Source organism: Etheostoma spectabile, chromosome 11 (genome assembly GCF_008692095.1).
Source record: "Etheostoma spectabile isolate EspeVRDwgs_2016 chromosome 11, UIUC_Espe_1.0, whole genome shotgun sequence".
Classification (NCBI taxonomy): Eukaryota; Metazoa; Chordata; class Actinopteri; order Perciformes; family Percidae; genus Etheostoma; species Etheostoma spectabile.
The window spans coordinates 9,604,226-9,620,443 of NC_045743.1; the positions used below are offsets into that span (position 1 = coordinate 9,604,226).

Genomic DNA, 16,218 nt, shown 5'->3' on the forward strand with positions numbered 1-16,218 from the left:
TTTCCATGGTAACACAATAATGACTGCCTCACTTGCTGACCAAGACCACAACAGTGTGGTGCTGCCGCCCCCAATGGGGCTGCCCTCAAAGTAGGACTAAATTAGTGCACAGTGACAGTATGTGTCAGTGTCTAGAATCACATAGAGGAAATCTGGAAGCCATTGTCACCAACATTTTACTGCCAAACCTTTGATTTAAATAAAGTTCTATCCCTATATGAACACATAATTGCTGATTTAAACAATAATGAATACAACATGTTGTCTGTTAGTCTGTTGTTCTCTCTCCCTCTCTATTTCTGCCCGGGGACCAGTACATTGGCCTTAGGGTGCAAAGCACAACAACCCTTGACAAAGAACAGCAAACAAACAAAAAAATAAATTATCACAGAACACATTAACAAATCAGACAACATAATGAACCAGAAAAGACAATCATGTTTCAAATCAAAATGACCTGTCTCTTAATTAAATTAATCTCAATTACATTTTTAACATTTTACATTAATAAACTTGGAAAAGGTTTGAACTGACTACTTGATTTGACTGCAAAACCATCTTGGTTAAATACCAAAAACAGTTTGTGCACACTTTCACTGTTCCCAGATGATGTATCCTGCAACACTTTGGTTTAACACCAACACCTGCAAAACTAATCCAATCAGCCTTGCCTGTACTCTGTGTTTAGTGCTAATTAGGAAATGCTAGGATGCTAACAATAAACTATGATGCTCAACATGGAAACATTACAGGCTAAATGCCAAAACAGCAACATGTTAGCATTGTTTTTTGTGAGCATGATAGCATGCTGACAGTCACAGTTAGCTCAAAGCATCAACACGCCTAAGATCAGCCTCACAAGGCTGTAACTAGAACTGGTCTCCTTATCAGGCTATCTCCAATTTTAAAGAGGGATTCTTTTAAAGTGTAGCGTGAGCAAATTGCCAGAGAAGCAAGAACAACCTTGCAAATGAGGTTCCCGTGCCGAAACGTACAGCTTGAGCTACTGTAATTACTGTAAACCTTATAGCACAAGTAGAATTCATATGACTCATAGAATGTTGACAGGACAAACTAATGCATCTATTCAGTTCCCCCAAAAAGAACTACTTACTTTTCTAAGGATTTTGCAAGAATGGTGACGCTATTTCCAAAAGAAGTGACTAGTGACAGTTGCTTTATGTAGCAGATTACAATCCAAAACTCTGAACATAACCACTACCGGAGCAGGTTAGGTGTGCGGCATAAATTATCATGGTAATTTAGATTAAAAGAGAGCCACCTTTATGACGTTAAAAACTCTGACTTTAGGCTCAACATAACTCTCTAACCAACCCCTTTTGATTGTAAAACACCCCTTTTGTGTCTGTTGTTTGTGCAGAGTCATCCCTACCCACCTCTCTATGGATTATGCTCAGTAACATTCTTGACATTCATACAGAAATTATTATTCCTTCAAAATGGACTTTGAAAAACAGTATAGTAGTATATTTACAAATTTTCTAGGAATAAAAGTTTGGTTTGGTGTTATGTTCACATGTGTTATAAAGTGTTGTTGAGCTACCGCAGTCACCAGGTATGTGGAAGTCAAATGCATGAACTAATTCTTGAGGAGGAAAACAAGACTCATGGCTCCTGATGTGGACATTTTGGACACTTGAAAACCTTTTTTGTACCCAACAAGTCCTTTCACTACAAGACTGTTGGAAAAAGAGATACTCTGCTGCATACTTGATATTACACACATTTACAGCCTTGGCGGCAAATAATTACAGGAGTGAAAATCTTTCCGCTATACTTCTTGTATACTGAATCTAGATTACTGTGCCTCCCCTTCATCAAACACCATTTGATTATTGGTTTGTAATAATACAATGTTGTAAGGTAAGGGTTCTTGAATGCCAAGCCAAGCTCTTCTAAAAAGTCTCCTTGTGTTTGTGTTGATTACAACGCAATGATACTGACCCACAGCACAGACACACTCATCAGCTAATTGCTAGGGGTATAAAGAAAGGTCACTACAAGATTAAAAAAAATGTAACCTGCAGGGGACTGTGATGCCACACAGCTCACAAAAAACACAAGACAATCATAAAAATGCTTCATGCAAGCAAAATGAAAAGTACAGTACATCTCGCAAATTGGATGAAAGGGGGTAACAGATAATAAGTGGGACACCAATCACCAAAACCTAAATACAATTTCTCTCTCTAACTGTCTCATATTTTGTGAAACAAGAATTTCAATGTACCCCATGTTTCCTGTGAGACTCAATAAGCAGATTCCTGTCTAAAGAAAGGACAGACAAGCGCATAACATTATCATAAAATAGAGAGCTGTCTTCTCTGGAAGCTACGGTCACACCTCTCCTATGCAACAATAAGTGTAAAGTGTTTCTGGCTTGGATTAAACTACGCTGAACGTTTGTATTAATCATTATCTGCTCTACAGTGCAAAAGCATGTAATTTTGTGGTGCATATCCAGATTGTGAATCACCTTCCCACAGGGCTATTCAGCACTGTATTGTCAGTACAGCGATAAAACCTATTGATGATAAGAATGCAAAAGAAAAACACCCCTCTTTTAAACCAACCTTGAGTATTTTTCAAACTCAGGATTGTTCTCCCGCTATCATGACAATGACTTTGTAAACAGGAGAAAATTAATTCTGCTGGTTGTCAGCATGGATGCGCAGTCCTCTGCTTATTGCACCTATAAAAGAAGGCAAAAGTACGGAAAGGCATACATTTGTCTGCAATTTGACAGTTGTTTGTTTGCACAGTTTTGTCAATGTCAATTCAATTTTATTATTGTTAATATAATATCATACGTCACCCTCTGTCCTTTCACCTTTGCATCGGACAAGGAAAACCTATCCCAAAGAAAAATCTTTAACGATTAAAACATGGTATTACCCTTAGCAAAAGAAACTCAGGAGGGGTCCCTCTCCCAGGATGGACAAACATGCAATGGAGTTGTGTGTACAAAACAGCATAGTGTAACTACAGTATGAATAATCCATTTGACAAAATGATACATACATACAAGGAGAGAGAGACGCACAGTAAAAACAAATTGAATGGCCTTAATTTAAAACAATCAAGTAAAACCGAAAATCTGAATTCATGATGAATATCTTCTTTGAATATTTTTTTGTTCCAATCATTCCTTTATAGCAGTCATCTCTTTACGGCACTTTGCAGCAGAAAATACTCCAAGTTTGAAATGTTCAGGCTAGCAGGGAGGCTTTTTCTTTGTTCTGGCTAAGAGCTTTGAGTAATAGACACATGCAATTCTCAAACAATAGGCAAGGGAACCAATTAGTGTTTTCACATCAAGGAATAATTGAAAAAAAAATGCTAATATGTTGTAATTTTCCACTAGGAAGCATTTAGTGAGATATCTCTTTGTTTGCGTAATTGTGAAGCTACTGTAGCATTGCCTTCCTCGGGGCCATGTCTTTTTGGAGTTATGCCAATGGTGTTTCACTTGTTGAGTTCTTTACTGTGCTCACTGTACTAGCCCCAGCACACACAGTGCTGTCTCAGAGGCCCAGGTAGCTGCATTGTTACTATCTGCTATTCAGGAACTACAGATGACTGCCATGTAGCTTTCATTCAGGTACTGCTCAGGATCCTTACATTGTTAAAACCTGGTTCTGTTATCATACTTGTTGTCGTGCCTTCATTATGTCTTACTGGGTATGCTTACATCTACAATTCTGCAAGTCTTGGGATGTTCAGCTCGGATGTATGCAAAACAAAAAACAGTTTTCATGTGGATTATTGATTTTTATAAGTAAAAAACAAAAAAGCAGATTACTCACACTCATAGAAAAAACAAAACTAGCGTTACTTACATTTGTGTATGTAACATTTTACTAAACTAAGATTTTGTGGCAACATTTTTCCAGTGAAGGAAACGCTAACGTCTTGCACTGCATGGAAGTAATTGGCAAGTGCAAGACTCTGATATTGGAGAAAGGGGTTCACAGTCCTGTGTGAGGAATATGCAACTTTTGTTGAGATTAGGGAAAGGTGGTGGTTTTGGTTAAAGTGACTCTGACTGTTGACTGTCTCATGCTCCATTTAACTTTATTTAAGGCAGTGATTATTTTCTAACGTAAACCAAAGGTTCTAACCCTAAATATATCTATAATAAAACATTAAGGATGCTTTAGTTGCTATGAGCGGATATTGTAGAAAAACAAATTGAATTTGTTACAGGTTTGCAGATACATTCCATATGAAAATGACTTGTCATGGTTATGACTTGTCAGGAAAGTTAATTAAAATGTTTCTGAATTTCTGAATCCTATGAAATGATTTGCGTGGCATCATGTTTACATCAAAATGTATTTTCTGTTGTCTATTAGGATATAAATATATTTTCTAGGAGACACGTGAGATACACTACAAAAGTTTGGGGTCACTTACAAATTTCCATACCACTCCATTATAGACAGATTACCAGCTGATCTGAGTGGGTGGCTGATGCCTACATGGCCCATTATCAGCAACCATTCATCCAATGTTCCAAAGGCCCATTCTGTTTACTGATCTGATATAATTTAAAAAAACTAACTGAGAAAAAATTGGAGAACCCTTTTGCAATTATGTAAGCACATAATGCAATCTGAAAACTGCTGCCCTTGTTAAAAAAGCAATGCCACTCATCTCAGCTGGTATTCTGTCTATAATGGAGTGTAATGGAAATTTCTAAGTCACCCCAACTTTTTGACTGGTAATGTGGATGAACTGAGACAAAGATAATGGAGATTGTAAAACATGTCAAATAAATGAATTCATAAGTTAAATAATATCAAAATGTTACTTGTTACATATACAGTACATGTGTTTGTGTGAATATGTGAGGATGTATTTGTATGCTTTATGTCTTTACATCTGTGTATGTGCCAAGTAGGAGTGTGTATTGTTGTACATCCACATGTTCATGCCCGTGTACATGTGTGGATGGATGATTCTGTGCATGAGCTTGAATACATATGTTTGTGTGTGTATGTGTGTGTGCGTGCGGATGTGTTAGTTCATGCCTATTCTGTGCTCCTCTGCTCATGCACAGGCATTCAAGAGATGGCCGTGCAAATGGAAGCTGAAGCTGTCGTGGCTGTATTGATTGTTCAGACCTGCAGATTATTGCTGTGAAGAGTGACCAACAGCAACCCACTAAGGAAAAAACTTCTCCAACCAACAGCAGTACGGCTGCTCTACCCTGAGAAGCAACATGTTTAATTGTTTGTGGTGTTCTCCGGCCCCTACTGCTGAGGGCCCTGGGGAAGAAAGGCAAGTCCAGGGCCTGACCTTTCCCTTCCATAGCAAGCCTCATTCACACATAGACTGGGAAATGTATCAGTGCTACTCACTTCAACATTGCTCCAATTACCAGACACAAACAAAATTGGAGGCCTTATCAACCGGAATAGGAACACTGTATCCTTTGGAGACTTTGAGGCAGCTTATGCACTGGATTCTACGAAAAGTGAAACACACAATACAAGTGAGTCATTTTATAGGTCATATCTTTGAATTTATACTGTAGCAATGTCTGTACTGTTAGAGCATGTCCTTACAGTTTGTTAATCTCTACTTCGCAAAAGGGTGTCATGATCTTACTGATTGAGTGGAGAAATGAGTAAAAGTCCGATGTTGTTACAAAGACCCTCCAAAACACCTACATTTATTGCTGCACAGATGCAGTGAAGAGATACATTAGAAAAGGCAGGCCTGTGCTGGCATCCAAACACACTCCATCAGCATTCAGCTCAGCAGTTTGCAATTATAATGAATATTAATGACTGTTTTCTCATACATAATACTCTCATAATGACTCTACAAAGTAAATGCAGCCCTCTTAAAACAACCATTTATCATAACTACGTACCAAAGCAGTAACACTGTCAACCACTGGAAAGATAAAGACATCAGCTACGCTCTTTAAGTTCTCATATGACAGGGGAAGCATGTATTGTTTTTGAGGAGAAATTATATTTATATCACATTATACTTTACATTAAAATCATCTATTGAAATGTAAATATCCATCCTTCTTTTCTCCACCAGGTTATTACAGTAACTGGATGAGTTGTATGAATTCTGGCATTTAATCTGAATTAAACAATATAGGTCATTTTAGTGCAAATGCTGTAATGTTAAATCATTCTCCCATTGTTATAAACATCCCCTCCTGTCCAAAGAACATATTGCATTACAGCAACTAAAGCAAAATGAAATTCAGTGCTATGTATGTGCTTAAGAGTACTTCTTTACCTCCGTCAAATACCTTTTCCCGTGGGCCATTAAAACGGCAGAGGAGCCTAGCTCAATCCTCACAGACATTACCTGTGAGCGACTGAACCCTATTTTGGGAATTGGTAAAGCGTACAGAGAAATAGACTTGGGATAGAACAGCCTGGCAAATTCCATTTCACATCTGAAGTGGTCTACTTGTGAAAGATCATTTGGTTTGGAGTGAGTAAACAGAGGGGACTCCATCGCTCTCAATGACTTATGTGTGAAAGCTGGGGATTACAGACGATCAGGAAGTCTTGGAGCTGTTTGGAAAAGCATTGCCTTGCAAAATGAATCTAACTGCAGGCATTGTGTTTTACAAGCCTCTGCCTCTCTCACATTTGTCTGTGCTATGCTAGACTGTTGTAAATAAAGTTCAGCATATATGCAATGATGTTTTCCACATAGAGTGTTAATGTTTAATTTGTATTGATAATTCCTGTTTAGTTTCATGTAAATCTTTTTTGTCTGAAACAGAAGAACAAAAAGAAAAGTTACAATTATAAACTATTGTGCAATGTGTATCCCATTTTAATTTCTATTATATTATGATGCTGATTATATTATGACAATGTTTTACTCACTAATTGCATAGCTGAGATATTGGGATGTCAAATGGGTCAGGTCTTTAGAGAGCCAGCACATATTCAACACATACATATATTTCATGTTTCAAATGCATAGTATTTCGTGTTAAATATAGGCTAATCAATAAATTATTGTTACAATCTTGCAAAATGGTTGTGTTCATACCTATTGTCTCTGTACACATTTTAAAGACAAACACATACAGGAAAACAATGATTTTGAACAATTTTGACATTCTAACACCACTGATTGAGGACTAGATGGGACCTGCTGGCTTAATTGAATAAGATGAAAACATTAGAAGGTGTGATATGGACCCAGATCTCTAAAGACCTACTGTATTAAATGCTTTTAAGAGTTGAAAAAGTCCCCAATTTAACCACATTATTTCAACTACTTATATGGATTTGAAACTGGAACTGTACATTAATTTTGCACACAGCTAGTACACTGGGTCTTAGTTAAACCATGAAGAATCTGGACATGTATGAATAATATCATTTTGGTTAATAATTTTAATGTTTAGCTTTGTTTTCATATATTTTCAAAACTGAAATAAACAGAATAGTAAAATTGAGTTAAAGCTGTCATGAAGCTGTATGCAGAAGTGTCACTGTAACTCATTATCTCTATAGTTCACCTGGTGAGTTATGATAAGTGTTATCATAACTGATACGAATGATGACCATACCTAATAAAGTAATACTCAGTTTGTACAAAAGAAGAAAAACCTATTTTAAATATCTTCATGATTTCCCTATTTCATCAACGAAAATTAAACAAAATTACATTGTATGATCACAGTGGGCTTCAGTCTTGGGCACAAAAGCACTTGAGTGTGATGGGCAAAGTGGCACTCAGTCACTGTGGATCTACTGAAGCTGATAAAAGGGAGAGACATTAATTGAATGACCTTGGCATCACTGGTTTAATAAGCGGACGCACTTCAACATAAAAAGCCTAAAAAGAAAAGAAAAGTGTATCTTCATGGCTATTTTAACATTGAGATGTTTGACAATAGCTTGAATGCTTTTTATTGTATGCCCAAATAATGTTTAATTGTTAACTAGAAAGTTGAATCAATGATGTCATATACATAGGAGTGGCATAAGCTTTTAAGGGAAGTTTGGTGAAGTTTGAAACAGACTCATAACTTCAAAAACTTGATTTAAATTAAACAATAATTTTAACTATTTCAACAGTTACTGGCATGATATGTTACAAAAACAGAAATGATCAACGGTACTTCATTGTCCTTCAGGCACATCAGGAAAGGAAGACAAACAAGAGAAAATATACTCAGACTCTAACCTGCGATAGTAACGTTATTGGTGGTGAATACCTGAACCCCAGCTGAGGGCAGACACTGCCTGCAATGGCTGATCCATCAAAACAGCAGAGGCTGTCTCTCCTGATGTGGATTCCGGCATGGGCTCTGCCTGCTGCTGAGAGCTGAAGCCTGCTCTGCATTGGCCACTGGCATCCAGCCAAACTGGCCCTGCTACTATTGTCCTTCACCCTCCAAGCTCTGAAGCCTGCTATTCAATTAAGACACATGAACTTTGTAATCCGTGCTTCAAGAGAGGCTGTACTAATCACAGTTCAACTATCAGAAGCCTATATTTAAATGAATGAGTGTTTGTCACTGCAGAGGCTCTTTAAAGTTAGTTAGACAGTATAAAGCCTTAATGAAACAGTTTTTGTCGTGCTTTCTTGCAGACCATATGACACCGTGCTGTACAGTAGCCCATGCCTTGGACCAGACTTTCAAACAGTCCCTGCATCATCTGGTGTATCTGTCACATCCACAATTACATTATTGCTGTTTCACTCACATGAGCCACTGTGTCAGAGCTCTCAAAACCAAACAGATGGAGCTAGTTGGCAACAGAAGGCATGCAAATCATGGATCATTTGATTGGAGATCTTATTTAATTATTCAACCAAGTGGCCATCTTGGAGAAGACTCCATACAAGCTGCCTACTGTACAATATGTGTAAGCAACTGTTACAATATTCAACTAATAATGGGTTACACAAAAAAATGAAAACTAAGACATTGTGTCTTTGGAATTTACATGAAGTATGGTTGAATCCTGGACAATTTAATCAATTTTATGCGAACCTTGTGAAACCTTAGTATGTAAGGAAAAAATAGTGATAATTGGAGAGAAAACAAACCAAAATTATAATCTTGTGGAATAAGGCCATTGATTTCAAGTAGGGAAGTAAATTGAATGAAAATTTTGTGTTGGCTGAAATAGTTTGCAGAAAAAAGAGCTGCATTTAACATTCAGGCACAATGCTGAAAAGTGACAATTGCTTATCTCCATGGAGATCAATAATAGCTGCAGGATCATTGTGTAAAGTGTCTGCAGGTTTAATGCAGATAGGATGTCATTATTATTTTCTTTTTCCTAATGACCATCATTATGCACGGACACTGATTGAATTCCATTTGTTGCCTACGTTGGAGCCTGAGTGGAATAATTACCATTTAAGTATCTCCATTAAAATTCATGCACGGATGTTCATACTCAGACCTTTTAAAAATAAGTAAAATATTCTTTGAATACAAAATTCATCAGATAAAACTTGGCCCTGCTTTAGTACTTCAAGTCTAATTACATGTGAGTGTTATTAAAGCATGTCTTCTTTTTTAGTTTATATTATCTTTTTAAATGATGACAAAAGAAAAGAAAAAAATGTTCACTGCTCAGTTGCTATCAATGCAGCACACTCTCTTAATATTTAATTAAAATGGATCTGCTGGTAAGTGTGATCAATATCCAGCACCCTGTCTAAATTGCTTTTTCAACCTCTTGTGTCACATACAAAATAAATATGTTTTAATAGTAACATACATTTCAGTTTGTTTCCACAGAATAAAGGGATATTATGCTGCTGAATGTTGACTGTTACAACATGGATTACAGTTTAAGATGTGATTTCTACTTCCCAAAACAAACCCGGCATAGGTCTATAAGCCTGTTTGTTTATCCATTGGTGCATGAATTCAGCACCAACAAGAACATGTCACTTCTTGTTTCTTGTTTACTGGTGGTCATCTTGTGTGTATAACCCCCCAAGTGGAAGTAACTCTGTTTATGTTGCAGGTAAATAAGGCAGCATCTTCCCTAATATAGCCATCTTTCTGTAAATACACAGCTGTGGCTGAACAGTGAGCCAGTGGAGGAGAACGGAGAGGGGATTTGGCCGCATCTAATCAATCACTGACAGATTACTGCTAAAGCCACTTCCATACACATTAAAGAGGGACAAATGCAGAATTGCAACTGAACAAGTTCTAGTTTTAAGCCAACAGTGGGACTTCCTGGTGATTTATCAAAGTCACTGCTGCTGAGCAGCATGCCTGCGTGATTGTAGTTCACAGCAGACAGAACTGAGGCGCAGCACTGAAAGGAGTGTTTATGCCCTCAGCTGTGGCACTGTCAGCCTTGTGGAATTTACTGTAAATCACATTGCTTTTATTGCAAGATTTAGTAGCTTATCCTCTGTGGGCTCTATTCACTTGAAGCTTGTCCCTATTAGGATTTTAGCCCTAGTCTATACAGGGACTTGGATAGACATCTAGAAACAATGTGGGAAATCAAGCCAGTGATTTTGCACTTCTTGCACATCTTTCTCTATATAATAGCATCTGCTGTTTGTAGTAAAAAATGTTTCATTGCTGTGACAAAACTACAGTGTCTTAAGCCTCTGTGTGCCTATTATTTCTACTCAAAGATCTCTATTCCTGATAAAAATCACTGCCTCTGATAGTCCAGAGATACAGTGCAGCATCTCTGCAAATGATATTGTTTACAGCATTATTCCATGAATAGCCCCAAATCAGATTGGGCTATGATGTGTATTGATAGTAAATATATTAATGCAGTTTGAAGAAGAAAAGGCATTACATTTCAATGCCAGTGGAATTACTCAATATATATTTTTTATTTCGGTTTAGGATTGATGCTACGAGCTGTTTCCTTACACAATGTCTAACAACAATCACTGTGAAGATGAGTCAATAATTCTACAAACCACTGATCAAGGGAATAAAATCTCTTTTGTTACACAAAGATCCATGCTCCTGTGAGAAAAGGCTCGATGCAGCTGGTTTCTCCAAAGTCAGTGTTTCATGGCAGAAACAATAAACGCCCAGCAACATCGCTGAAGTGATCACACATGACATAAGAGTCTGTAGGCAGAAGGTTAAAAAACAGGCAGTCACGTGCCATGTAAACCTCTAACCTCATTCCTGTGTGTGTGTGTGTATATATATGTGTGTGGTGTGTGTGTGTGTGTGTGTGTGTGTGTGTGTGTGTGTGTGTGCGGTGTGTGTGTGTGTGTGTGTGTGTGGGACGGGAAAAGGGATGTCAGCAGGTGTTTTACATTCATTCATTGTTCCTTAAAACGGGGATTCCTTATCACAGGTGTAATAGACTTAGTTTTTTTAATTCATCAACTCAATTTAATCTTACCACTTTTAATCTTTTTTTAGACACTCATTTACAAAATCCACCATCTGAAATTTTGATCTGAAAATGCACAACACCAAATCATGGCAACTGGCTAACTTTTTTTATTTCCTCGAGGTTTGATCTGTGTCAAGGAGGATTCAAGTGTGTGATGGACATGAACTGTGATCCCTGTAGCTGTATGTGCGGGTGTCTGCATGATGTGTGTATTGACGTGCTGTAGCAAGAGTTCAGGGAGGCAGCTGAGCAAAATAATTTAGAATGTCCTGCCTGCTGACACAAGGACAAAGGCACAAACTGAACATGCCCATATGAGGAAGGAGACAATGGACGTGGCTACACCTGGAAATGCACTGCTGTTGTTTTCACCATGACCTCCACAGCACACAGAGATTTTCACAGGCTGTTCCTACAAGCGTGGACACTGACTTCTGGTTGAGTCAGCTGTGTATTAACAGGACATTATTCGATGATGAGCAAAATGATGAACATCCTCACGTAATTAGCAGCCTAGCAAGTGAAATGTTATTGTGATCATTTTTTTTACCTCAAAGTATTTTGGGGTTTAAATCTTGTACAGTTTCGACACAATCTGCAATTGCTTTTGTGTCTAAATTACTTCTTTTTTTAGAGAAATACTGCTAACAGGGACAGTAGCAGTGAATGATACTGAGTGTATGAGCTTAAACTGTCATTGTCCAGAGCAGCTCAGTGGCTACTCTGTGTCCTGCCTTATGGGTAGGATTTCTCCAAAGAGCTTGTGCAGTTGGAATTAGCATGGTGCAGTCAAGGGAGTACTGAAGGCTGAATCAATGCATCACTCCTAGGGCCTTGGGTATGGATTTGAAAGGGCATAATGGGACTTTTGGTGCCGATCCTCATATCATGTGTCGAACCAGGGTTTTGCAACGCTTCCCCAAAGGAAAAGATACCCCCCACCCTTCAAGGCTGGGTACAGATAGCAGAAAGGGGCTGGATAATAACCAAAAGTGTTTTGTTTTTTTTAAATTAAGTTGTCTGGACAAAATCCCATTTCCTCTTACCTGTAGAGCTATTTATCAATCTAAATTGTATTGGTGTGAGTTGCCCTGTGTTGGAGATATCGTGGAGATGTCAGCCTTCTCCCCAATATAATGGAACTAGATGGCACGTTCGGCTTGTGGTGTTCACAGCACCCAAAAAATTAATTTGTAAAAACTCAACAGCAATGTCTCTTTCCAGAAATCATGACCCAATTAGCTACAGTTACAGCTCAGCCAAGGAGGACAAGCCTCTTAACGCTTCCTTCTGCACGGTGATATGGTTAGTGAGTGTAGTTTAGGAGCTACATAATACTGCTCAAAAACCAGGTCTGTGGATAGTCTTAAGTACCCCAGTCCTGATTTCTGGAACGAATTATTGCTGTGGAGCTTTTCAAAGCATTTTTCTGGTGCTTAGAGCACTACAAGTCAAATGTGATCCATATTCGAGAAAGCATTTCTACAGCTGATATCTCCAACACAGGTAAGAAGAAAAATATGCATTTTTGATTTGGGGGCAAACTGTCCCTTTGAAGCTGTAGTTTGATATTTTGGCATTATTTACTGTCTTGCTGAGAGTTAGATGAGAAGGTCAATACCACTTTTGCATTTGTCGGGTAGGCCCTATGTATGAGGCTTCCATTGCCGGTTAGCTTAGCATAAAGACTGAAAACAGCTAAATTAGCTCTATCTGAAGGGAATAAAATCCAGTAGGCCTAAATAACAACAACAAAAAATTGTATAAATGACAAATTGTGATTTTCTTGGGGGATTCTTTGCCAGGGCCAGTGACTTCTGGAGCCTCAATGTGAGGTTGCAAGGCAAGCGGAATAGATTCCAGTTTCTACGCTAAGCTAAGCTAACCAGCTAATGGCTATGGCTTCAGTTTGCAGGCAGATGTGTGGTGTCGATCTTCTCACTTAACTCTCGCAAGAAAGCAAATACAAGTATTACAATATGTCAACCTTTAATATGTGTTACCTCAGAGTAATTATGCAATTCTAAAGAAAACAGTTTACCACACCAGCAGAGAAAGTAAGAAGAAAATAATAACAAAAGCTTGACAGATCTACAGAACAGAAGCAATACTCAATAAAGCTGGCCAACCCTTTAGAATAGGCTATCACACCATGTTAAAAGATGAATATGTGTCCTAAATGTAGCCTACAGGCTGTCATACAAAGAAATAGCCTATGCAGCCTATATGCACCTCAATTAGTGCCAAGCAGTGCAGATAGGCTGTAGGCTCCAGGGCAGACGAAGTCAATCCTCAGTAGTGCAGACAGTAGGCTACAATTAAAACTACATCAAATAGCCTGTAGCAAAAATGTTGTCATGATAGGCTACTTGTGAAGTGCTGCTTATTAAGGTTCTCTTTGAATTTGGCTCCTGCCGCACAGATCATGCGCAGTGTGCCGCATGCTGCCTTCAGTCAGCGGAGCAGCTGTCCAGGGTTTGGAATTCCAACATGGCAGAGGCTGTGGTCAGTCTTCCCCTCACTAACTTGGAATGGTTTCAAATCGCGAGCAACCGCGCTTAACCTGAGCGAACCATTCATCTGCGCACTCACCGGATCGATGGCACTATAAACGCTGACGCTGCCCTGGCACCTACACAGGTAAGTCTAATTTCTATCAGCGATGTTGACAATTTCAAAGAGAAACGGAGTGGATCTGCAAGCGCATCACAGATCTGCAGCGCAGTCTGTGGTAGACTGGCAGTCAGTCTGCGTTTTCAGAAGCTAGATGACTTTGTCATCGTTTTAGAAAAGACAAAATGCACGCTATGAAGTTTCGGGATTATAGCGAGTTTGCAATGAATGATTTCGTCTCCGTAGTTTGAAGAGATGGTTAACCTACATATAGGCTACGTCGAACCGGTCGTGTTAATTAACACTTTACTGCAACGAGAAGTTTTTGCATGCCAGCCTGAATAAAACTTGCCGCGATAACCGCAGGCGGGATGTTAATAGATGGGTTGTCATCGCGCTTTAGTGGGACAACTGCCGGCAAGTAATCTATTTTAAAAGTACAGGGAGGGGGGCATCACGCTGGTTTAGCCTCTTCCTCTAATAGGCGGCATGAAGATTGTGTGTTTTATGCCATCTACAGTCTCACATGCTTCCTAGTCTCTCGTTTTAACTCGCTCAAGAAGTGACAGGCTCCAGCCGTGGCTGTGTGGCTTTCTGCATCTCCCTCAAGGGCTGCTTTTTTATTTCACTCGCATGTTCCGTTTCCCTTTGGGTTGGCATTGTCCTTAATTACGCGACCTAAATGAATACCCGAGGAAAGAACAAGGGACCGTGCCTTTTTGAAACTTGTGAAATCCGATAGCTGAGGAAAAAGTGCCAGTAATGAGAAGCGACCTTTGGAATTCCTCCTCGTGAAAATTCCGTTTCTGCTGTTTTTCCCTCTCTTGTTTTTAGGCTTGAAGACATGATCACTAGCACCAGTATTTATGGTATGTTCCTTTTGTAATTATCATTAATGTCATTGATATTGTTTCATATTTGCCATGTTTAAAAACAGGATGCTATTGCAGTAATGTATTTTTTTTTCCTTTGTGCATGTTTGGTTCATCTTCAAAGTGTACTTAATGTAGTTTATTACAATAAATAAGAGATGCATTGTGTGATTATCAATTAAGTTCAGAGCATCTTGTGAAGGGTTAAAGAATTTGCCCACATTTTAATTTGGTTTTGTTTCTGTTACTGGCATTCTTTATTTGCAGTTAAACTGTTTCTTTCTCATTGCATATATTTTATTATACCAATCATATTTTTTGCATGCATAACTATAATACTGTTTTAATACTGCCTAATAGACAATAGATGTAAATTCATCCAGAAGGGTTGAGCATTTCCATTAAGATATCAAACCCACTTTTTTTTGTGTGTGTGTGTGTGTGTGAGTGTGTGTGTGTGTGCGCGTGTGTGCGTGTGTTTGTTTGTTTGTGGAGAAAGTCTGCTATAGCCCTTAATTAAAATAATTTACAGGAGATATTATCATGGTAGCTTAAAAATACCATTTATTTTAAAATGTATGACATTGCTGTACAGGATCTCTTTATTTAAATATTTAGAAATGCCTGTTGTTTATATAAAAACAATTATTATCTGCTACCAGTTGCATCACAAATAAACTGCATCTTGTGTTCAGTATTCTAGTAATTCTAAATATAAAGGATATTGGAAAAGTACATTACAAGCTACTTGTAATACAGCAATGTGATAGTATGTGGCCAATTTTATTATTGTAAAATATAGTAACACCCTTAAGTGATATCAACCCTAAAATATATACCATTTAGGAAAACTCTTGTTTTAAGTTTCATTTAGGAAGTTGTTTGTTATTTACTTGTCACACTGTATAATACCACTGTATACTAATTCACTACTGAAACTAAATCAAAATATCTCACAAACGAGTTTGAAAGACATAGCTGTTATTCACTTTCCAGTGGAAATGGTTTGTGACAAGCCAGTAAATGGATCTGAGCATGGATACAAAGTAAGGAGGAGTAACAAGTTGGAGGCTGTCTTTTTTTGGCTAACACTTTGTCCTAAGCGAACCTTTTACACCTCCATAGAACAATTTACTTAATTGTGTTCACACATTTCATTTGCATGTTTTCCTTTTGAGAGGAAATTAACATCATCAGCAGTGAGCTGAAGTATGTTTTCATTCCTCTTCAAAAAATAACAGCATTGCAGCATCCGTCACTCAGTGGGAACATGTACATTACTATCACATTCATTATGTTTGAGTGTTTGGTTGTAATGTGTTTTTGTAAAGTAGGTATGAAATCAGTTGGTCAGA

At 38.1% G+C, this 16,218-nt stretch overlaps 1 protein-coding gene across 1 annotated transcript in view; it reads left to right on the top strand.

The window, feature by feature from the left end:
• The first annotated feature begins 14,085 nt into the window (after positions 1–14,085).
• fign (fidgetin) overlaps positions 14,086–16,218 on the top strand; it is a 29,386-nt gene continuing 27,253 nt past the window's right edge. Inside the window, 1 exon segment of the mRNA XM_032529956.1 lies at positions 14,086–14,860. Within this exon segment, the coding sequence (XP_032385847.1) occupies positions 14,836–14,860 (25 nt within the window). The 5' untranslated portion in view covers positions 14,086–14,835.